Here is a 22,560-nt window from a genome sequence, read left to right as displayed (position 1 = left end):
AGTGTTTCTGTGATTTCTGTGATAATTGTGTTGTACTTACATGCTACAACAGTATAATGAAGACTAACAATAATGTTTTGTCGTATAATCGCTAATGCGTGAAAAGAGCTTGCTGTTTAGAAATTCAAATAATTCACTTTTTATTGCAGTAAGGTGTGAAAACAATCTTACTTTTGTATTAGGGAGAGAGGAAAAGTTTGCTCTTCAGAAAATAACTCGGGGTAATTCTGTTTTAAAATTTATCTGAAAGAAATTCTAGGGATTGGTCTAGAAAGCTGACACAGCGTGTAAAGGCCAACACCAGTAAGAAACGGAAAGTCTCACTTCTTTTTGATCACCTTGAGCCAGAGGAGCTGTCAGACCACCTTACCTATCTTGAATTTAAGTCTTTCAGAAGGATATCAGTAAGTGATTTTTATTTGTTTATTTATTCATTCATTTATTTTGAACAAAGATGGGAAGGACATTGAAAAGATGGGAGAGGGGTAGTATTACAAGATTAACCCTGCAGTGCAAGCTGTTGGACAAGCTGAGTCTGTGTCCAGGTTCTTTTTGTTTTACTAGTGTTAAGGTGACCAGTGGTACTTACATACCCTTTTGCTGCAGTCATCTGAGAGAGGGAGAGTGAAACTTTTAAGCAACTGTGGAACAATTGGGGCAAGGTCAGTTGAAAGGAGGAGTAGTAAACCATTTGATCTTCCAAATAATCTCTTTTTTTTTTAGAACAAGTGGTGTCACTGGGCACAGGAACAAGCAGCCTCCTTTGACTCAAATCAGTAATCAAGCTGAAATGGGATGAAGGAGACTTGGAATATTGTCCTAGAATGCTAACCTCCTGTGGCTGTAGGAAACAGTGCAGCATTCTTGTGCAGTGACTAATGGACTGTCTGTATAGAAGATGTCCACTGGACTCTGGCTTGCCATTTTTGATTGTGCATAACAAAATAAAGACTAGGGATAAGAAAGCACTTGAAAATGCCTTTTTTTTAATGTAAGGGGGGGGTAAGATATTTTATTGGGCAAGCTTTCAAACACAAACCATTCTTAAAGATTTAGCTCATGTATGTTTTCTTTCATTTTATTTGTTTTCTCAGCTACGTTAGATAAGATGCTAACTCCCCTATGCACCTTGGCTTCACTTGTATCCTTGTATGGTACAACATTACTTCTGTTCAAAGCTGATGCGGTTCACACATGGAAAAGAAAAGTGAACATTACAGACCAAATTCTGAGATAGTCGCAAAGTCAGCGTGATGATAATAGTGAAAGCAAAGTGGTTTTGTTTGTTTGCTTGTTTTCATTATTTAGTGGTTTGGGGTTTTTTTGGAAACACTACAATTCTAAGGTGGAAGTCTTGTAAGGACGGAAAAGATTTCAGTCATGTGTTAGTGTACTTTTATCTGGAGCTGACAGTACATGACTCTTCCTGTTTTATGTTAAATTCAAAAAGCCAGAGGACTAAAGTCATGCACAGATTGCTGCTTGTAGGCAGTATAATATGCAAAGCTGAGTCTTAACATTTTCAAGCTCTGTGCAGTCATAAAGTAATTAATGATTAATGAGCATAACAAGTATGAGTGTAGTCAGAGTGCCAGATGTGTCATAGAGTTCCAACAGTTACATACTTGTATACATTTTTATGCAGGGTCCCTGCATATGTTTTGGTATAAATAGTGTTTACTGAGACCTCAGATCAGAAAATAGTGTGTCATTAATAAATAGCTATATTCATTAACTCTGCAAAATGTCTTCATGATATACTAAGCCACAAAATCCTGTTGTTATTCTAACGTGGCAGCATATCCTGGGAGAAAGGCTGCAAATGACCTGCTGTGTTATCAGTCACTGGAATAACTATTCATAGGTTTGGTCATTTGAAAGTCAGAAAGGAATACTTGATCCCCTGAACATATACAGCACCAAGCAAAACCTTCCACAAGACACCATATATCTTTCAACAAAGAAAAATGTGGGGATTGGTGTGCACAGAGTAATGACTGCAGGTGTACTGGTGTTTGGAAACCATTTTAATTTATAGTTATAAGATACAGGGAGGCTACACTCTTTTGTAAGAATCTGGATTCTGCTTTCCTGTTGAAGCTCAGAAGTTAGTCACTGCAATACCAGACTCTTGCATTATTTAAGTACCTGGACTTCTTTACCATATCTGCCACGAACAATCTTTTTACAGCTGAGCTCATATTATGTTAGATATTAAAAAAAAAAAATATTTTCTGAAGAAGAGAGCTGCTGAGAACAAACTAATCAAACTGATTCATAATTGTACTGAAACTGCAATGAAGTCCATAATTATGTAGTCAGGTATCAAAAAATTATCTGTCTATGTAGAGTAGCTGCTTAAATTTCAAGATGCATCCAGATCTGGCTGGGGTTCAAAATTCAAACAATAATTGCAAGTAAGTACTATGTAATCTCAGAGACAGCTCTACTTATTACTGTTAATATTTCTTCCATTTTTAATTTAATAAGAGGACAAATCCAGACATGTCTGCTCTCATATCTGCTTTTTAAAGCATTAATGTTTTTCCATCCACTTAGTAATAACTATTAAAAAGTGGAGAGAAAGTGAGAGAGGGAGAGCAAGAAACAAACAGCAGCCTGACAATTTATGACCTTTTCTTAAGGATCAGTGGCATTCAGAATATTCCTCTGGCCTTAAGAAAGGAATATGTGTCTACTACACCTCTGAATGTTTTCGGTAAGATGTCAGTATTAATGGTCATAGTAAAGAATGGATGTATAAATAGTGTGTCACATTTTCTGATGATTCAAATGCTGGTGTATCCTTGTTAATGGATAAATCAAGAGAATGGATAAACATTGCATCAGCAAAATAAAATTATTGTTTCTCTTTTGATATTATTGGGAAGAATGGCTTGAAAAAATCTATTTGTCACATACAGGTGTCTACTGAACTACTTTAGATCACTTTGATTAAAGAAAAGAATCTCCCAAGCTGCATTAAAAATACTAAGGAATCTGTAGGCCTCATTCGTAATGGTCTTATCTCAGTTTTCTATTAATCTCATTGAATTTGCTTTTTGTATTAGTGTAGCTTAATTCAGAAGTGAGACCTAGGTACATAAACTGAACACTTCCTTAAACTTCCTTAAACTATCACTGAGTTACTAGATTACACTTTAAATTCAGTTTAACCTTACCTGTAGAAGCCTTGATGCAATGAATCTATGGAGGCACCGGGGCTGGGAGGAAAGCCCCAGTTCTACTCATCCTAGGGTTTATAAGAACCAAGGCTCCTGAGATATACATGATGCAAATGATGTGATAGAAACTATGGCGAAAAGATGCTTTCAGTTAATTCAATTAGTTGAAGCCTTCTGCTTTGAACTGAACAAAGCTTTGACAAAGTAGAGATTTCAGTCTTACAGATATTTAAGTTATAAAATACATCTTGCGTATTTCATTTGAAAAGTAGACATGTAACTGCACACAGATCATGAGGTATATGAAACTAGATGAGTTTTGATTTACACTTTTTTGGTTTTTTTAAGTTCTCAGATTATCAGAACTACATTGTGAATAGTTGTGTGAAAGAGAATCCAACAATGGAAAGATCAATTGCCCTTTGCAATGGTATCTCTCAGTGGGTGCAGCTAATGGTCCTCAGCAGACCAACACCACAGCTTCGGGCTGAAGTGTTCATCAAGTTCATTCATGTTGCACAGGTCAGTTAACTTTGACATGTGTAGTGCTTATTTTGTTTTTCTCTGATACAGCCCATGCTACTACTGTAGGGTCAGCTGGGAGTGTTGGCACTGGTCTCCTGATTCATACATAAGCATGCGTATTTGTGTATGCTGTGGTTTCATACCAAGTATTCAGATACTACAGTGTCATGGCATCATGACTTTCTCATACCCATTCTGAAGAAAGAGTTTTCTCTGAAAAACTAGACTTGCTTTTGAATCAGCTGGTAAGATTCCAAGCTGTGACTGACCTTTCCAGAGCGTGAACCACTGTCATGCCTTTGGCCATAATTAGAAGCATTTCGACCAGATAACGCCATACTGGATAGAAGCAGAGCTGTGGTCCTAATTGGTATTCTTTGCATACTAATTCAGCTGCAGTCATAACCAAGGTAATAGGCAGTGTTTCCTGGTTATGGTAGACTGTGGGAAGAGGGAGAAGTACTGAGGAAGTACTTTGAAGACTTACTGTATCTGCAGAATTAAAGTCTGCTTTAATAACAGTAGAATAAGTACGTTACACCCAGTAAAATCACAACTCGCTACCAAAATGAATGAAGTCCAATGGATAGTGGCACAAAACTTGTAAGCCTTTAGAGAGAGGCAGTAGAGGAAATGTAGAATTTGGGTGTGCATATTGAACAACTTGCACCTTTAAATAATAAATACTGATATTTTTTTTTGTATGTCAACACAGAAGCTCCACCAGCTGCAGAATTTCAATACGTTAATGGCAGTGATAGGTGGTCTCTGTCACAGTTCCATTTCCAGACTCAAGGAAACGAGCTCATGTGTTCCTCATGATGTAATTAAGGTTGGTACTGCTCCTCTAAGTTTTACAAAGAAGATAACCTTTAACTTTCTTGTCATTGCACACGCAAAACCCAACTTTCCTTCACTGGATAAGATGGAAAGGGGGGCGGGGCTGGATCAGGGGGAGGGAAAAACTTCCTTTGGTTTTGGAGGGTTTTTTCTTTGTCGTTTCATCTCTGACACCAGTTACTCCCATGCTTCCAGCTCCACCTTTCTTGAAGATTTGTATAGCTTCTCTAAAGTTTCCCTTTTAATACTCAGATGTGACGGGCTGCATTTTCATTGATATGCAGTAGTACAGAATAGCATCCAAACATAAAAGCAGAGAACTATATCCTGGAACATTTCAGAACAAAACTATTGTCATCCATAGCAACATCGACCATCCTGAGTCTATTAAATGCTAACACAGAGCTCTGCACTTTGAATTCAAAACCGAAAGGACTGGTTTTGTTCATCTGATCTTTCCCTGTGACAGATTTTATCTAGTTCAGACTTGAACAAACATAGCCCTAATACACACATATAATAATACAGTGGAATGTTAGGAATCAGTTGTAATTTCCAGTTAGATTCTTGTGAAATATAGATGGATATGTTTTTTTGCTGAGATTCCAGCTACTAAAACTGTGAAGGAAAGCATATTTGTCAGCAATGAAATGGCTTCTTAAGAGACTTCGTAAGAGGCTAATATGCTTTATTATTTTATGTTGTTTGGGGCCTGAAAGATTTCATATAAGCATTTAATGAACCTGTTTTGATCACAGTATGATCAGCTTGAATGAACAGTGCATACCTGGAGTATAGACCAGGAGTATAGACCAGTAGTATGACCTCCCACTGATAATGACTGCAGCCCTCAGGATCTATAAAACCAGTTAGCAAGCTTATTTTAGAAGCACATTGTTTTAAAAAATTTTGTCATTATGAGGAGTGGACTGCATATGTGAACATCATTTGAAGAACTTCTTGCATCAAGAAATTCTATAGAAGCGCTAAGAGAAAGCAGGTAAATAAAGGCTGGTAATGAGACTTGAGAACACACTTTAAAGTTTAACTATAATGAATAGTTTGTGAAGATTAAAAATCAAGGGGTTAGTAACTTCCACAAGAAAACATTGGTCCATTGATTTTATAATGTTAAGAGTCATCTTTGTACCTGTACAATTTTAAATAAGGGAAATACTTATACTGCTGGACTTAAGATTCATTTGGCCTTTACAACAAGTCCAATATATTCTTTCTCCTTCATTTCCATGGAAAAAAAGTTTCCTTAACAGCACAGATGTGCCACCTTGAACTGTAGTAGTTCTGGTCATGCTGTGATGGGACCATAGCACAGCACAGGGTTTCTCTGCCACAACTTTCCAATTCCAGCAATTCCGACTGGTGACCTGGAAGCCAGAGAAGTGCATTCCACATTTTAAGGTGAAGATGGTTGCTTTTCTGAAGGTCAAGAGAGCTTGTGCTGTGCTTATGCATTAACTGCGTACACATCCCCTTGATTTGAGAAGATCCTGTTTCTTTTCATTGACTAAACAGGGAATGTAGGAACACCAACATTATAGATTAGGCTATAATTATATATTATAGATAGTTATATTAGGTGAATACCTAGATTTCATTTGAAGCCTAAAGTTTTAAAATCATTTCAAGAGTCATTGTGAGCAAACCCCTTAACAATAACATGGGAAATTCTTGTGCTGTATGACCAGAACAAAAACAGTAACCAATTTTGTTTTTTTGTTTTCGTTTTATTTTTAGGTGTTTAATGAAATGACAGAACTGCTTTCATCTTACAGAAATTATGATAGTTACCGACGTGCCTATAACGAGTGCAGTAACTTTAAGATCCCAATCCTTGGGGTCCACCTGAAAGACTTGATATCACTTTATGAGGGCATGCCAAACTACTTAGAGGACAAAAAAATTAACATATACAAACTATACTCTCTGTATAACCACATAAATGAGCTGATACAACTCCAGGAAATGCCACTTCCTCTGGAGGCTAATATGGACCTTGTTCATTTACTTACAGTAAGTCTTTTAGATGAGATAAATACCTCCATTTTAAAAATAATTTTGTATTCCTCTCAAACAACTAAGTAGAGAATTCCATTAATTATAAATAAATAATATTGTAAGAATTTTTTTTTCCTTAAGGAAATAATAGAAGAGGAGAAAAAGTTAGTGATGCTGTTTTATCTGCAGCAAGGGTAGAGGTGCCAGTTCAGCAGTATGCTTCCAATTCTTCCGTTACAGTAGTATGCATTCTCTGTACTTTCACTAAGGAAGTGCTCCGAATCCTCTGCTGATTAAGTCTAACTAGGGAGAAAGGTAGAAAGCTTCCTTAGATGGACCTTGGAGACAGAAGCTGCAATACAAAGCTTCCTTGTGTTGAACACACAATCTTTCACATAAAAGTTCAGTCCCTCAAGATGTGTAGGGTTAAACCTAGCACAGTTCTAGCTAAGTTCTTCTGGTGCTAAAAAAACTGACATAAACATTAGTCAAATATAGTTGTTACATTGCTCTTCCAGTCATATCTAGTCAGTGCCATGTTACTAAAAAATGTATACTACCTAGGATGTATGTCACAACAATAGTCTTGGCTTCTCCTAGTAAATTAAAATACTACCTTTTATTAAAATAGTAAATCTACCTTTCTTGTTAAGGCCAAACAAAACTGAGAAACAAGTACCTCAGCTTGGAAAACTAGGTAGGCTGCCTCTACTTTCTGGTTACAAGCCCTGTTTCAGCAAAAAGCTAATGCTTATGTGCTTGATGTTATTTGTTCGCTCTGGGAGTACTCGTGTGTGAAATCAAGCACATATGCCCAGGGCCTGAAATAGACCTACATAAAGTGATGAATTTCTTCCTGCTAAATGTTTTAAATGTTTTGTCTCAAACTATTGTAAGTCCCTTTTTTTAAATAACGTTTTCTAAAAATGGTTATTACAAATATGTAGAACTTTGGCCACAATTTCATGCAGCTGTATATCACAGGACGTAAATTAAAATAAATACTTCATTTCAAAGCAGGAGCTTCTAATCAGCTAATATTCCAGGGCCCATAATTTTCCTGTTCATTTCCTCATTTTTCCAATAGTCTTTTTCCTTCTTCTGTTTCCTTTAGTCATATGCTTTCCCACTATCAGGCAAATCGGTTTGAAAAGGTGTTAGTAATTATGTACGTAAGTCAATGATTCATAGAAGTATCGTACCACTTAGACTGCTGTTTTTTGCGTGTCAGAAACTACTGTAAGATTTCTCCAAGACTCTAACATTATTCACTATTATGACTACAACAGTAATGCTTGCAGTTGTTCACAAGAAAGTTACTGCCTATCTGCGATTTAAGTAAGGTTATTCATTGGATAAAATAGCCTGTTTTGGTTTCATAGTTTATATACATATGATCTTGACTCTGTAACGAGTTTATATTTTCTTTGGACTTGCCACAGATTGAGGCTTGTAACACATTCATGTCTGGCTTTTCTATTCAATCACATGTCTAGTGTGAATATTTTCATGTAAATATTCAAGAAGCATCATGTTACCAGTCTTCAGTCTTAGCTTGAAATTTGTTTCCAGTCAATAGAATATTTGCTATACCATTTTCCAGGACACATGCAAAAGCAAAGTTATAAATCTGATATTTTTCCAAATCCCTTTATTTCCTTTATTGACCCGAGTGTAATGTTTTTCACTTTACGTAACTGCTGTTGACAGCTAAAGATTCTCACTAAATATATATATAAGTCCATCTTCATCCTCATATACTTCTTAGTTCAACATGGTCAAAGCAGGACTGGATAAATATGTTTAAACAAGAGTTTTCTGAGAATTTGAGTTGATGAAGAGTTTCATTGGAATGGTGCTTTTGTGCCTAGTTGCATGATAGACCACTTTAATATTATGGGAGTAACAGTTTTTTTCAGGTTACATATTAGCTAACTGCTAATTATGCCTACAGTCGCTTGCTGTGCTAATGACTGTAGCTGTGTAATGTTACAGATTTCCAGATAATGACAATAACAGTCTGGAATTTAGAAATGTACCGATTTCAAATCACTGTAAACATCTGTGCAGCTCAGGTGCAACATAAAATTTAATTCACAGAAAAAAAACTAATGCATGCCACGAACAAATTTATCAAGTAATAGTGACTGTTTTGGGATTAAACTAATGTTGTGTTTGTTTTCAGCTGTCCCTTGATCTTTACTACACAGAAGATGAAATTTATGAGCTTTCATATGCACGAGAGCCACGAAGTCACCGAGCTGCTGTAAGGGCCTTTCCAGATTCTTAACAAAAAGATTTTTTTTTAATGAGTAATGTAACTTTTATCCCTTGCATTCAGTTTCTTTTATTTTGTGCTAAATTGAAAACATTTTATCTGTGCATAGACTGAGTAAGATCTATTACAGCATAAATTGTTTGGTTGATGATGAAGCCTAAGCTAGGATGTATGGGAGAGTTGACATCATGTCAGGTTTTATAATATTAACACAAACACAAATGAAGTTACTTGTGTAGAGACATGATATCGGGCTCAATCTTGGCAATTAATACTGATTCTTTTAAGTGAAGAATTCTTATGTGATTCAAATCATGAAACCCATGAGTTATATTGGAGTTTTGTTCCTGTTTTATAAATATGGAAAAGACAGTGAATTTACGGGGTTGTCAATGAACTGTGACAGTTTAAGGAACAACCACTGTTTTGGACAGTTTGAGGAGCTTACTCTGAAGTACCATGTAATTATCCAAAGTATGATGTTGGGTCCAACAGGCCATTTCTGCAGTCCTGTATCACGTAGTCCATTGTCACAAATGAAAGAAGTGTATCATAGAATGGTTTGGGTTGGAAGGGACCTTAAAGATCATCAAGTTTCAACTCCCCCTGACACAGGCAGGGATACCTTCCACTAGGCCAGGTTGCTCAAAGCCTCATCCAACCTGGCCTTGAATGCTTCTGGGGATGGGGCATCCACAACTTCTCTGGGCAACCTGTTCCAGTGCCTCACCACCCTCTTAGCAAAGAATTTCTTCCTTATATCTAATCTAAATCTACCCTCTTTCAGTTTAAAGCCATTGCTCTTTGTCCTATCAATACATGCCCTTGTAAAAAGTCCCTCTCAAGCTTTCTTGTAGGCCCCCTTCAGGTACTGGAAGGCTGCTTATTATAAGGGCTTTCTGGAGCATTCTCTTCTCCAGGCTGAACAACCCCAACTCTCTCAGCCCGTCTTCATAGGAGGGGTGCTCCATCCCTTTGATCATCTTTGTGGCCCATCTCTGGCTCCAACAGGTCCATATCCTTCTTGTGCTGGGAGTCCCAGAGTTGGACGCAGTACTCCAAGTGGGGTCTCATGAGAGCAGAGTAGAGGGGGAGAATCGCCTCCCTCGACCTGCTGGCCACGCTTCTTTTGATGTGGCCCAGGATATGATTGGCTTTCTGGACTGCAAGTACATGTTGCTGGATTATGTTGAGCTTCTCATCAACCAACACCCCGAAGCCTCTAAGCCCTTATTCTCAGGCCTGCTCTTACTCCATTCTCTGCACAGCCTGTATTTGTTGTTGGGATTGCCTCAACCCCTGTGCAGGACCTTGCACTTGGCCTTGTTGAACTTCATGAGGTTTGCATGGACCCACCTCTCAAGCCTGTCAAGGTCTTTCTGGATAGCATCCCTTCCCTCCAGCGTGTCAACTGCATCTTGGTGTTGTCAGCGAACTTGCTGAGTGTGCACTCAATCCCACTGTCCATGTTGCCAACAAAGATGCTGAACAGCGCTGGTCCCAATACCAACCCCTGAGGAATGCCACTCTAATACTGAAAATATTTCCATGTGGTACTAACGAAGTTCCATTCAACTTATTCTAGCCTTTGACACCTTCCAGACCACCAGTGGTTGCAGACTGGGCCTCAGGAGTAGCCCCAAAACCTGATCCAAAAACCATCAGCAAACATGTTCAGAGGATGGTAGATGTAAGTATGGCTGGCCCATTTACCTTACATATCATTTGTAGCCTTAATCTCTAGGTATGAGAAGATAAAAAGAAGGGAAAAAATACTGAACACATTCAAAGTTTTGTTGAGTTTGTAAGCACTTCTTTCCTCACAAATAGATATTTCTGCCTAGCTGTAAATAGCAGCAGTGGCCTGTGAGATGTAGAGGAAAATTCCTTAAATGGCTAAGGAGCCAGTGGGGAGTGCGAATGCTGGTTTGTAGTACTTCCAGAGTCATTCTTCCAAGGAGCCAGGGAGTCCATTTCTACCAGGGAGTCCAACATCATGTTATTGGTGGAGTCTGAAAGTGGGCCTCTCAATGGCTTTGTTACTAGCAGCCATCACTTTTTCTCTGTCCTTTGGGTCGCCTGCTTTACTTGAAACCATCAGGTAAGCTCAGGTGATTTATTCCAAAACTGACGGAGAGAGAGAGAGGTAAAGAGTTTGTCTTTGCATCCCTGCTTCATCCTTGCCTTAGGGCCAGAGACAAACAGTAATGTCATTCCACAAGTGGAAGTAGATGTCTACATAGACAATTCTGTCATATAACTACTTACCACATAACATTGACCTGATGAAATAAGCTAGGCAGCTACACTGATCTGGCTAGAGAGATCATCACTGAGCGCACTAATTAAGAGCATTTGTACAAGTTGTATATGTAGGCCTGAACATAATGGTCTTAAAATGAAACTAAAGAAGATCTGTTTTTGTGTAGTGAACCATGTTGACTTAACTACATTTTGCTACAAATCAAGAAATCATAACGCTTCTTTAGACTTAAGCAAAAAAAGCAGTTAGACTGTTGCACTGTTGAATAGATACTGGGAGAGGAAATCCATAAATATTGTGGAGACTTTCTAAAGTGGTAATTCAGCCCATCCTTGTTATAAACTGTACTACTATTATCTTGCACAGTCTGTCTTCAAAAATTATGACCATGATCAGGATGGATACATTTCCCAGGAAGAATTTGAAAAGATAGCTGCCAGTTTTCCATTCTCATTTTGTGTAATGGCTAAGGACTGGTGAGTACCTAGTTCTGCTTATCAATTCTGTAGCATCTGTTTTGGGAGGGATTTTGGGGTTTTGTTTTTAAATTTTATTTCTATCATTAGGGTGGTAAAATCATCTCCATCACTCACAAATAGAAATGAAAACATAACAAAAGCATCTTCTGAATGTGTTGTGAATGACATCTTCATGAGCTTGCAGCAGGGGTAAGCAGGCTGATGTAGGAGGAAGAACAGATAATAGAAGAAGAAATACTTTTTTGAATGATATTCAGTATATACTACTGAAGAACTTACCCAAGATGAATGTGTCCCTCAAATATAGAGAATAGGCAAATGTGTGTTTTGATCAAATTAAGGACATTTTTCTTAACATATTAAAGCATGGAAAAATATAATAGTGATTATTCAGAGGTTTTCTGTAAAGTAGTTTTGAGGTTGCATCACCTATGCAGATACTTTGTTTGTCCTTACAGACTGCATTTGAAGTTGTAGATAAGCTTCTGTAGACTTTGGGAGCAGTTGACAAGATTACTGAGAACACTAGTTTTTGGCCCATGGAACTGTTGATATTATAAATTGTGAAGAAAGATATGTTTAATTCTCCTTATGCTTTTCAGAAAATGTATGTCTCATAAATGACTTTTCTTGTTTATTTTCAGGGAAGGTCTGATTAGCAGGGATGAAATAACAGCTTACTTTATGAGGGCTAGCTCAATCTATTCCAAATTAGGACTTGGCTTTGCTCACAACTTCCAGGAGACCACTTACTTAAGGCCTACCTTCTGCGACAACTGTGCTGGATTTGTAAGCTTACTTTTTAGTAAATTATGTTAATGTTGTTTGGAATAATGCCTTTTTTATATCATAATCACCATGTGTCATATACAGAAATGGATCTATATAAAACACCAGTGAAGCTATATAGAAACCAGGCTTCTGCCTGTGTAGCTGTTTAAGGTACCCTTTACACCCCTCTTGGCAGTAGTATCACCCGTTTAAACATGGCTCGTACCTTTCGGTGTTCAGCTGTGTCACCACACACAGTCTTAGGCAAAACTTCCAAATCCAGAGCCTTCCACTCCATGGGGCTGTTAGAACTCATGTCCTGGTACAGACATGACATGCCCGCTGCCCACAGCACAGAAAGATTTAGTAAAACTGACTGTCCTACCAATCCCCAGTTTAGCTGAGGTCAAACAAGGGTGCTGAGAGAGAATTCTCCATGTACTCCAGCTCCACAACTTCTCTGGGGGCTGTCAGATCTGCTGATGTATTCATTATTTTGTTTGTGATTGAGGAACACACATAAAATATTCTGTTTACCTTATGCTGAAGAGGTATATAGTTCATATTTTGACATTACCATTAAAAGGGCAGGAAAACAAAATATTCTGCAGATGCTGATATCTTAGAAATGAGTGGAGCTTTTAGTGGATTTTTATATCTGGAGGTATAAAATGTGCAGAGAAATGTATTAATACATAGTCTTTCTGTTTGAATTTCAGCTATGGGGAGTCATTAAGCAAGGATACAGATGCAAAGGTAAGGTACATTATACTTTGTTAATTTTAATCTATAATTGATGATGAATGTAAAAAAACCTGATCAACCTGTGATCCATTGTTTTGTCTATGGACCTATTTAATCTGACCTCTCAGGGAGGAGAAGACTGATTCAAGAATAGTATGACAGACAGATGGTCCAGGAGAAATGTAAAGATGAAGGGACTCATAACTGATAGCTCTAACCCTTTGCAAAACACTGAATTCAGAGGGTTTGGGAACAGATCCTTCTATTCCAATGGGCTCAAACACCAACACTGTGAAAACTGTGCAGCACATTCACAACATGTATTTTGCAAAGCTTTCTTCCTCATACAGGTATTTGCTTTCTCTGCAACTCCTACAGTCAGAATGCTGTTGTAACTGAATGTTGCTATTTTGTATTTTCACAATGAACATGAGTTTTAGGTGTATATAGCAAAGGGATGTCATTGGTCTGTTTACCAGGTGTATGTTATGTTACAGGTAATGCATGTAGAGAATACCAAAGAAGCTTTCTTGCTTCCTGGGCAGGCAAGACAGTGTGAGAGCTGATCTTAGATGCTACAACAGTGCCACTGAATCATGTAAACTTTGTTTTGTTTACAGACTGCGGAATGAACTGTCACAAGCAGTGCAAAGACCTGGTTGTAATAGAGTGTAAGAGAAGACCCAAAACTTCAGTTGCAGACAGCAGCCCAACATCTGCTTTTGCTTCAAGCCTCTGCCCAGTAGGAGTGAAAGAGCAATTCCATGGTGAGAAAAGATCGCATAAAAAAGATGAAAAGATGTAAATAATCTTTCTTTTGCTCCTTTTTCTTTTAAAGCTGAGTTGTACAGCATCGTTTTAGGTTTTGTTAGTCAACGGCAGTGTTTTATCAGCATACAAACTACAACCAGGCATAAGTGAGCCTGTACCAAGTAACACCATTCCAATTCTAGTCTGAGTAAGTTAAGGACTCTCTGGGAGATCTCTTGTCACCCTACGCAATGTGTGCTGCACAAATTCCACAAAAACTAAGTAAATCTTCTGCCAGACTCTCATGAGAACTAGATGCCATGAACTGAACAGCTGACAGGTTGCCTTAGCTCTCTCACCTTGTGACAAGCAGGTCTTTGTACACTCCAGTTTTTACCACTGTTGTCACCTTAAGTGACTACTGCACTGTTACCATTCTGACTCAGATTTCAGCGTGGAAAGTCAGTTTACTTACATATCTGTATGCTAGGAAAACAAAGAGCTCATTGTATTTGTTTTTTCCACTTCAGTAGCTGAATCTACAACTCTTCTTGGTCTGTCCATGTTTCATTTAATCAGAAATGAAAAATGTACGTGTCTTTCTTTTCTCCTTATATCAAACAAGCTGTATAAACTTGTCTATTGTCTATTACCATGTAGGCCTCCCAAGAATGAAGTGGTGTTCTTGAATAAGACCGCAAGCTACGTTTGTTTAGTTTTTCTTTTGATTTTGATGTTCCAACTCTCTCCATGCTCACTTTCTTTGAATTTCTCTCCTGTTTCTTGGTTGTATCCAATGCCCTTTAAATCTGCTTCTGCCACTTTGATGTAAATGGTTCATAAAAAGATTCATACCACTGGATTGCATCTTAGGCTTCCCATTAGCGCTTATGTTGAGCACAATGCAGCCAATTTCTCTTGATAACTGACCGTGTGCCTATGATTGCACCTGCAATGGCTGTAGCACTGCATAATAACCACCTTGTGGGATGTCATGCTTATGAAGAGACCAAACTGTAGTGTGTTGCCCCACCATGACCCAGTGCACCAGACTGTGGTACCACTCAGTGGTACGTCATGCCAAAGAATGAGAATTCAGGTCTAGGTTGAACGTGTAAGCCTCACCTGTTCATCCATATGCTTATTTAATTCTCTAGAGCCTGCAGCAGCTACTGGAGTGACTGTTCTTTTCCCTCGTGTGTTTGAACATGCAGTCTCATTTTGTTTTCTTCCCAAGAACAGAAAATACTTTATCTGAAACAGGTCTCTCTTAAATCCTTTAATCCCATCTCTTGCCCACTGCTTCTAACATTTTGGGTGTTTTCACTCCCATCCCTAAGTTTAGACTTTTAACTGCAAAAGTAAAAGTATTTCAGGGTGATCTGTACAAAACCAGTGTAAAATTAAAAATGTCATTATTTCACCTTTTATAAAGTGGCTGAGATAAGCTGTATCATACAGCTGCAAGTTGTGATAATGCTGAACTAACACTCACGTTTAATCTTCTAGCCCAATTACTAAGATCAATGGTCTGTATAAAACCTCTTAGCCATCTAGAGGTTTTTCTCTAGCTGACCTAGATGGTACACCTGTGTTCCTCTTACTGATCCATATTTGTGTTACTGAGACAGGGCAAAGAGTTGGTCCAAGAGACACACCATTGAGAAGCTTCTAGTGGCACATATTTTGGGGAGCAATGAACGTAAAATCAATAAAGAATTGTCGTGGTTTAGCCCCAGCTGGCAACTAAGCACCACACAGCCGCTCACTCACTCCCCCTCCTGCAGTGGGACGGGGGAGAGAATTAGAAAAAAACCCTCATGGGTTGAGAAACACAGTTTAATAGGACAGAAAGAGAGAAAGAAACAACAATAGTAATACCAACAAAGGAATGTACAAGAACAAGCGATGCCCAATACAGCGATTGCTCACCACCCAGTGATTGACAGCCTGTCCCCAAGCAGCGATTTCCGCCCCCCGGCTAACTCCAGTTTATATACTGGGCATGACGTTGTATGGTAGGGAATATCTCTTTGGCCAGCCTGGGTCAGCTGTCCTGGCTGTGTCCCCTCCCAGTTCCCCGTGCACCCCAGCCTTCTTGCTAGCAGGCCAGCACAAGAAGCTGGACTGTCCTTGACTGCTTAGCAACAACCCAAAACATCAGCACATTATCAACAGTTTCTCATCCCAAATCCAAAACATAGCCTCACACTAGCCTCTGTGAAGAAAACCAGCTCTATCCTGGCTGAAACCAGGACAAGAATAAATGTTGTTTTATTTATTAAAATCATGTTTAATTACTGTGCCTCCTGGGATGAGATCGTGACTCAATTTACCGTATATATTCTACAGGACAAGAAGAAGGACCATTCACATTTCCTAATGGAGTAGTAGAACACAATGAAGACAGCAAGGACCGAACCATTATGCTCATGGGTTCCTCAGCTCAGAAAATCTCAGTGAGACTGAAACCAGCTGTAGTTCATAAAGGTACACAGACTGATCTTGCAGTGCTGGCTGGTGATGTATCTCGTAGACAGAGAGAGAAGAAAGAACATAGGATGCCAGAAAATCCTTATCTCCAGACAGCTCCACCATCCCCATGTCCAAGCCCAATTCTTGGCCGCAAAAAGGCCTATGTTAAATGGGAAAACAAGGACTCCAGCCAGAAAATGAAGGAGGAGCATCACAGCTGTAAACCCTCGTATCAGGAACTTGAGCAGGTACGTACATGGTGAAATCTGTTTTACACAACGGTACCGTAAAGTGGTTGAAGGGTGTGGGGGAGTGGCTGGTTGGGAAGGTGTTACCTTATTCCAGTTGTAAATAATTGCTAGAACAATCCATGAGTTGCATTGTAAATTCTTAGCCACTTTAACTCCAGCAATGCTTCACTTCAAGCATAAATTTTAGTACTAGTATAGGGCTTAGGGAATAAATTTTGAAGCCCTTGTTAGGATTACACTGATACCTGTTAGTCATAAAAGTGACAGGCAAGACTGAACATAATCCAATCACTTAGGACAGGATGTTACTCCATAAAACAAGTAACATAGTCCTGAATTTCTTCCTGCTTTTGGTGGCCTCTGCTCCCCTAAGTGACAGAATATATGGGGTGAGGAGCTAGCTTTGCGTTTGTTCAACTGACAGTGAATCCCATCTGCTTTTTTGACAACTCTAACTCACCAACAAAATTTTGCAATATGAACAGACATGATGCCTCTTGCTACATTTCACCTGCATCAGCCCAGTTGTGGCTTACCTTACTCTACAAGTGTTCTGTCAAAGTAGCTATTTACAAGACTATGTCACGTCAGATTTGGCCCAAATTCAGGTTTGCAGAAACAGCACCTTTCCAGACAGATTAAAGAGACTATCACAGTATCAACACTGCGACTGATGGATGGATCCAGATACAATTATGAGGAACAAAGGGGGACTCATTTCAATACTTTACTCATTATTATCACTATTCTGAGATGGACCAACATGGTAACAGTACAACAACAGGACCACAGCGTGATCTTTGAATGATGAGTATAACTTTCAAAGTATCCTTTGCTGTTGATAAAGTGAGCTCGTCTTCTATGAAAGATGATGGGTTTATTAAGACAGAGATTAGGACAATTAGCAAGAAACTTCCAGTACAGAAGACGACTTCTTTTCCAGTCAATAGTACATTCACTATTGACAAGGGTGTGAAATGTGGATGTATTTTCAAGAACCAGTTCTTTAAAATGTTCCCTCTGTGGGAGTCCCACAGTTTACACTTGTCCTTGTTCTCTCAGCAGATCCTGACCTCAATTACTAAAGAGCAGCTGTTATAAATTAATGTCTTTGATTACTGTACATCAGTTTTTGCATTAGTAGAGCAGCAAAGCGTAAGCTGTGTTCTTGTTTCCCCTAGACTACTGCTGTTATGGGAGGAGCAGCGGAGAGTGGATAAATGCACGTTGTGGACATGACTGTCCAGATACCTGCTGCTGGAAAGTTTTAAGAGTATACCCAAGGGACAGACCAGTGACTATGGAAATGTTCAAATAAGTTGCTGGTTCTATTTCCACTGATAAGAGCTACACCAAAAACACATTCAAAATAAAATACCATTCTCTGTCTTTTTGGTTTTTTGTTTTTTGGTTTTTTTTTAGGAAAGAAATATTCTGAAGGCAGACAATGAAGGTTTAAAGATCCAACTGGAACAGGCACATAAAACAATTGAATCTCTCACAATCCAGAGAAGAAACCATGTAGTTGACAACCTACAACCCAGAGACTGCTCCTACCAGACAAGAGAGGAAATCTCCTGTGAAAGAATGTAAGAGTGAAGGAGGGGTTGTGATAAAGCTGCTTTACCAAGTGAACTGGAAAGAGTCTGAAGGACGTTAAACAGAAATACTCTTTTTACTCAACACATTTCCATATTAAACATACACTCTCAAATGTATAAATCCATTCCTTTGACTTTTTAAGGTAACTTAGCATTATCCGTGCAATGAAAATAGTATCTTCTGGGTTTGCTTTTAAAAGGAGTGACATTGTTGCTGAAGTTTCTGTTCATGATGAAGACCATGTGGATTGCCCAGTGGTTGGCTGCCAGCAGCACACCTTATTCTACAAGTGTTCTGACAAAGTAGCTTTTCATAAGACTGTGTCACCTCAGATTTGGCACAAATCCAGTTTCTAGAAACAAATGTTTGACAAAGCTAAGTATTTAAGTAAAACTGTAGAAGTACTCCATTAACAGTTCCTTCTCATTGTGCCTGAAACCAATTAAAATAATGAAGTGAGCTGTCATCTTTATTTCCAACATTTAACAAGAGTATTAAAATAAGTAGTTAAGCTACTGATACTTGATTATTTGATTCTTAGACTTTGTTAAGATAAACTGACAATTTTTCTAAACCTCTTTCAGAGCTTTAGAAGTCCTGTTGCTCAAAAGCTTACCTTTGTTAAGGTGAAATAGATGAGACGGGAGAGAGTTTACATCGAATACTGCTTCCATTTTTGTGTTCCATGCCACAGCTTGTAACACTTAGCTGTACTTATGTGGCTTAAGGGATAACTTGTTGTCCACATGCAGTAGAGATATGGGACAAGGTCGATTATTTTTCTCTCATGTCAAAGTGGATGCTGTTGTTGAGCAGAACCTCAAGGATCATATTCTGAGGGAAACTGTATAGTAATCCCAGTGCAACGGTTACTGTATTCCAGAGCTTCTAACCAAGCTTTCTCCATTTTCTCTCTCCTAGATTTCACATGCACTTTAGGTGAAGAGTCAAGATGAGTGTGCTCTTACATATGTAAATTTTGTATAGTAAAAGGTGCTAGGGAGGTAACTTAGTTTTCTTAAAGCTACATACTGTACATATTGAGAGACAACAAAACAGTCTTTCAAGTTACTGATAAATCTACTTGTCAGAATAGCCAATTTTAAAATTGCATTTGCATTCCAAGAGAAGCTGTACACTTACAGTTGTATAAAACTTGCTTGCATTTATCAAACAGGAACTTGTCATCATATTTAAACATCAGAAACTCAGGACTTTGATATGTTTATCTACAAACTCCACTTAATGCTCCTCAAAACTTGTAAGTTACAAGTCCGTTACAGATTGAATTTTAGTCAACCTATTACAATAGCATGTGTGCTTTGTGGTCAAAGTGGTGTAAATGTACATTCCATTCACAACTTACAGTCAATATCAAGTATATGAATGCTTTATTTATAAAAAAAGTCCATTTGAGACTACTTGCCAGTTTAGTGATTCTAAATTCTTGTTTTGCACTTTGACTGTGCTTGCATTGCCATGTATAAGTAAAAACAAATGGAAGGAAATAGTAGTAGTAGTAGATTTTCTGTTACCTTACTGTAAATAACTGAAATGCATAGAACAAAAGCCAGCAGCTGTGAAGATTGTGCAGCTTTTTTCCTTATACACTAAACCTGAATTATTAACAATTAACATGGAATTGCACTTTGATCAATGAAGCAATGAGAATGGCTGTGGGTCATGTCTGCAAACTTTCTGTGCTCATTTTCTGTAAGCTTCCTGATTTTGTCCTCTATTCAGGGAAATACAACAAGGCATTTAGCAAATAAAAGTCTGTTTCTGCAACAATTAAAATAAACAAGATAAAGTTGAATATATTTTCACATATTTTGAAAATACCCTGGAAGAGCAGCTAAGATTCAATCTTGTACAGCTAAGATAACTGCTTGCTTGTGGTCTAAACTTTGGATTCTAATAGAATTTGTGTGTTGGGTGATAGAGATCACTAACAAACTCTCATTTAAAAAGAAAATTCCCTAACAAACACCAGCAGCTGGCCCCCAGGCTACTGTGCTACTAGGTTGCATACTTAATACTCAATTTTGAGTTATGACCATAGATTTGTAGTCTTAAATGCTAACTTAATGTTAGCAGTGTTTCTCTGTGGTGTCTTCTCGTTCTTACAACAATCTGAATGACTTAAAAGGGACCTGCTTGGACGAATGTCTTACAGAACAAGTATGTGAAGCTTCATGTATGCTGAAAACTTCCTGCTTCAAAGAAGTCAGTTGATATCTAGAGAATTCCATAGCTCTCAAAGTACCTTCAGGTTCTCTGTTTGCCCAAAGCCCCTTACAGTTTTCTCTCTCTTCTTGTAAATCTGGTTTGGTGGTTTTTTTTGGTGGTAGTCCCTTCTTACTTCTTTTAGGACTTCCTCTCTGCTGCATGAAAGACTAATAGCAGAAACGGACAAGGATACTGCTAAAACTGACAAAGCTACTGAACAAAAAAATCACTCAAATCTGTATTAATCTTCAAACTGCTTCATGCTAGGAAAAAAAGACAGAATTAAAGTACTAAGTAAGTGCTGTTTAAAAGTCATGTTAGCAAACACTGATACTGAAATTTATCTTGTCATGGCTAATTTAAATGAAGAGCACTCACCTTTATTCCTTCTCCAGGCTCAGCTGTGTTTCATGTACTCACAGGAAGGAACTGAAAACAAGTACCCCCCCCAAATACTGCTTATTTTTTAAGTGTGGATTCTAATCATTTAAAGATAAAAGTAAATAGATTGAGTAATATCAGAATTAACAAGGCAGGGCTACTGTTGGTATTCAGATTAAACACAACTGCCTCTAAAGTAGCTTATATATGTTTTTGGAAATATGTTTTTGTTACAGTAGCAATCTGTTATTTTGTTGTAACTGATCTCTATGGCAACTTGAAAAAGTTTTGTTTTAATGCTGTTTGAGAAGATTGAAAAAATGTACAGATTGTAAAGATTTTATATAAATTGTAAGATTTCAGTTTAATATTTATAATAGAAAAATACTAAAATTGCTCTTCTTGCCTCTGAGTTTGTATCTCAAAGAAATCTATACAAGCTCTATTCATCCTTGAGTTTGTCACTTGAGACACTTCTGCTGGATTAACCTAGTACCAGAGACACTAGTCTAACTTCACCTTCTCTGAGCCTTGGAGCATTGCTTGAGAAAACTTAGGGAGCTAGGTATTTGCAGATTCTTCTTTCGCTATTTTAGTAGTTGACACAGTACAGACACTGTTTTGCTACTCGCTATTCCAGGTATTCCAAAGCACAATTCTTCATTAGGAATGCTAATTCTGAAAAGATTTCACAGCATGATAGCCAAGTTTAAACAAGGCTTCTGTACCGTCTGCTACTGCTGGCTATTACACGGGCAGCACTGTGGCACCCTAAAGACTCGCTATTTTTTACCTTGCAGTAAACCTCAAAATACCTTCTCTCAAATATGTTTTTATATAGGGTAATGAACATTCATTCAGTTATCTTCAACCATCTGAGGGAAGACAACAAGGAAAACACAATTCCTATTTATATGGGCAAATCTGCTCTACAGTTTTGCACATACAGAACAACTTGTGTTTTACTTCCTAATTATAGAAATTAAAAAAGAAAACTTCAGAAGTAATTGGAGGATATTTCCTAAGTTTACATAAAGCCAGAAGTAATGATTATATAGACCTATGTAATTTTTTCTTTTACTAAGATAAAATTTAACTGAGATTCCTTAGTAATCCCAGAGAATGTAATAGGGATATATGTGCAACATGCCCTGTCTGTTGAAGTTTTCCTATATAGTTATTTACAGCTGTCTCCACTTGGGTCAAAATATATCTGTTATTTTTCATCATCATAAAAATTAAGTTTAGCAGGAATTCTTCTTTACAAACACAGGAGGAACATACGATAGTGAATCCAAATCACACTACACAAGTGATGCAAGTAACTTCAAATACAGTACTTTATTCCTCAAGTGTTTACAGCTATTAACAAAAGTGTCTCTTTCAAATCCTGAAAAAAACCCACCAACCTATTTTTCAATTCTTGATTAAACAAAATAATATTCAGGTAGATAGTCACTAAATGTGAATAAACACAAAAATGCTCACAAACATACAAAATTTGAGAAGACGTTTAAATCAATTATTTTCATGGTATTATTGCATCTTTTGATAAATTAAAGGCATACATTATGACAACAGGACAGAAAAGGATACCTCTATGAAATGTGGTGGTGCTTACTTTAGTTTTCCACTACTGGCTTCACATTTTGGAATCACTTAAGAAAAACTGAAATGGCCAGATTAAAAACCAAAATCTCCAACCTATTTAAATTTCCATCTTTTACGTGGTCTACATAAATATAACTGAAATATGATATTGAAATAATAT

At 37.8% G+C, this 22,560-nt stretch overlaps 1 protein-coding gene across 1 annotated transcript; it reads left to right on the top strand.

The window, feature by feature from the left end:
- Positions 1 to 250: 250 nt before the first annotated feature.
- Positions 251 to 18,306, top strand: RASGRP1 (RAS guanyl releasing protein 1 (calcium and DAG-regulated); the record flags this gene model as incomplete). The annotated part of the gene is made up of 12 exons (XM_010284434.1): positions 251 to 404; positions 3,534 to 3,707; positions 4,426 to 4,542; positions 6,306 to 6,581; positions 8,752 to 8,832; positions 10,430 to 10,534; positions 11,474 to 11,583; positions 12,231 to 12,375; positions 13,077 to 13,113; positions 13,722 to 13,868; positions 16,204 to 16,574; positions 18,000 to 18,306. Coding segments are annotated over 12 exons (1,888 nt in total), but the record flags the coding sequence as incomplete, so codon positions are not given.
- Between the last annotated feature and the right edge of the window lie 4,254 nt (positions 18,307 to 22,560).

This window comes from Phaethon lepturus, unplaced genomic scaffold (assembly GCF_000687285.1).
Source record: "Phaethon lepturus isolate BGI_N335 unplaced genomic scaffold, ASM68728v1 scaffold5273, whole genome shotgun sequence".
NCBI lineage: Eukaryota > Metazoa > Chordata > Aves > Phaethontiformes > Phaethontidae > Phaethon > Phaethon lepturus.
The sequence above is the reverse complement of the archived record's forward strand: the minus strand, read 5'-3'. Positions and strand labels throughout refer to the sequence as shown.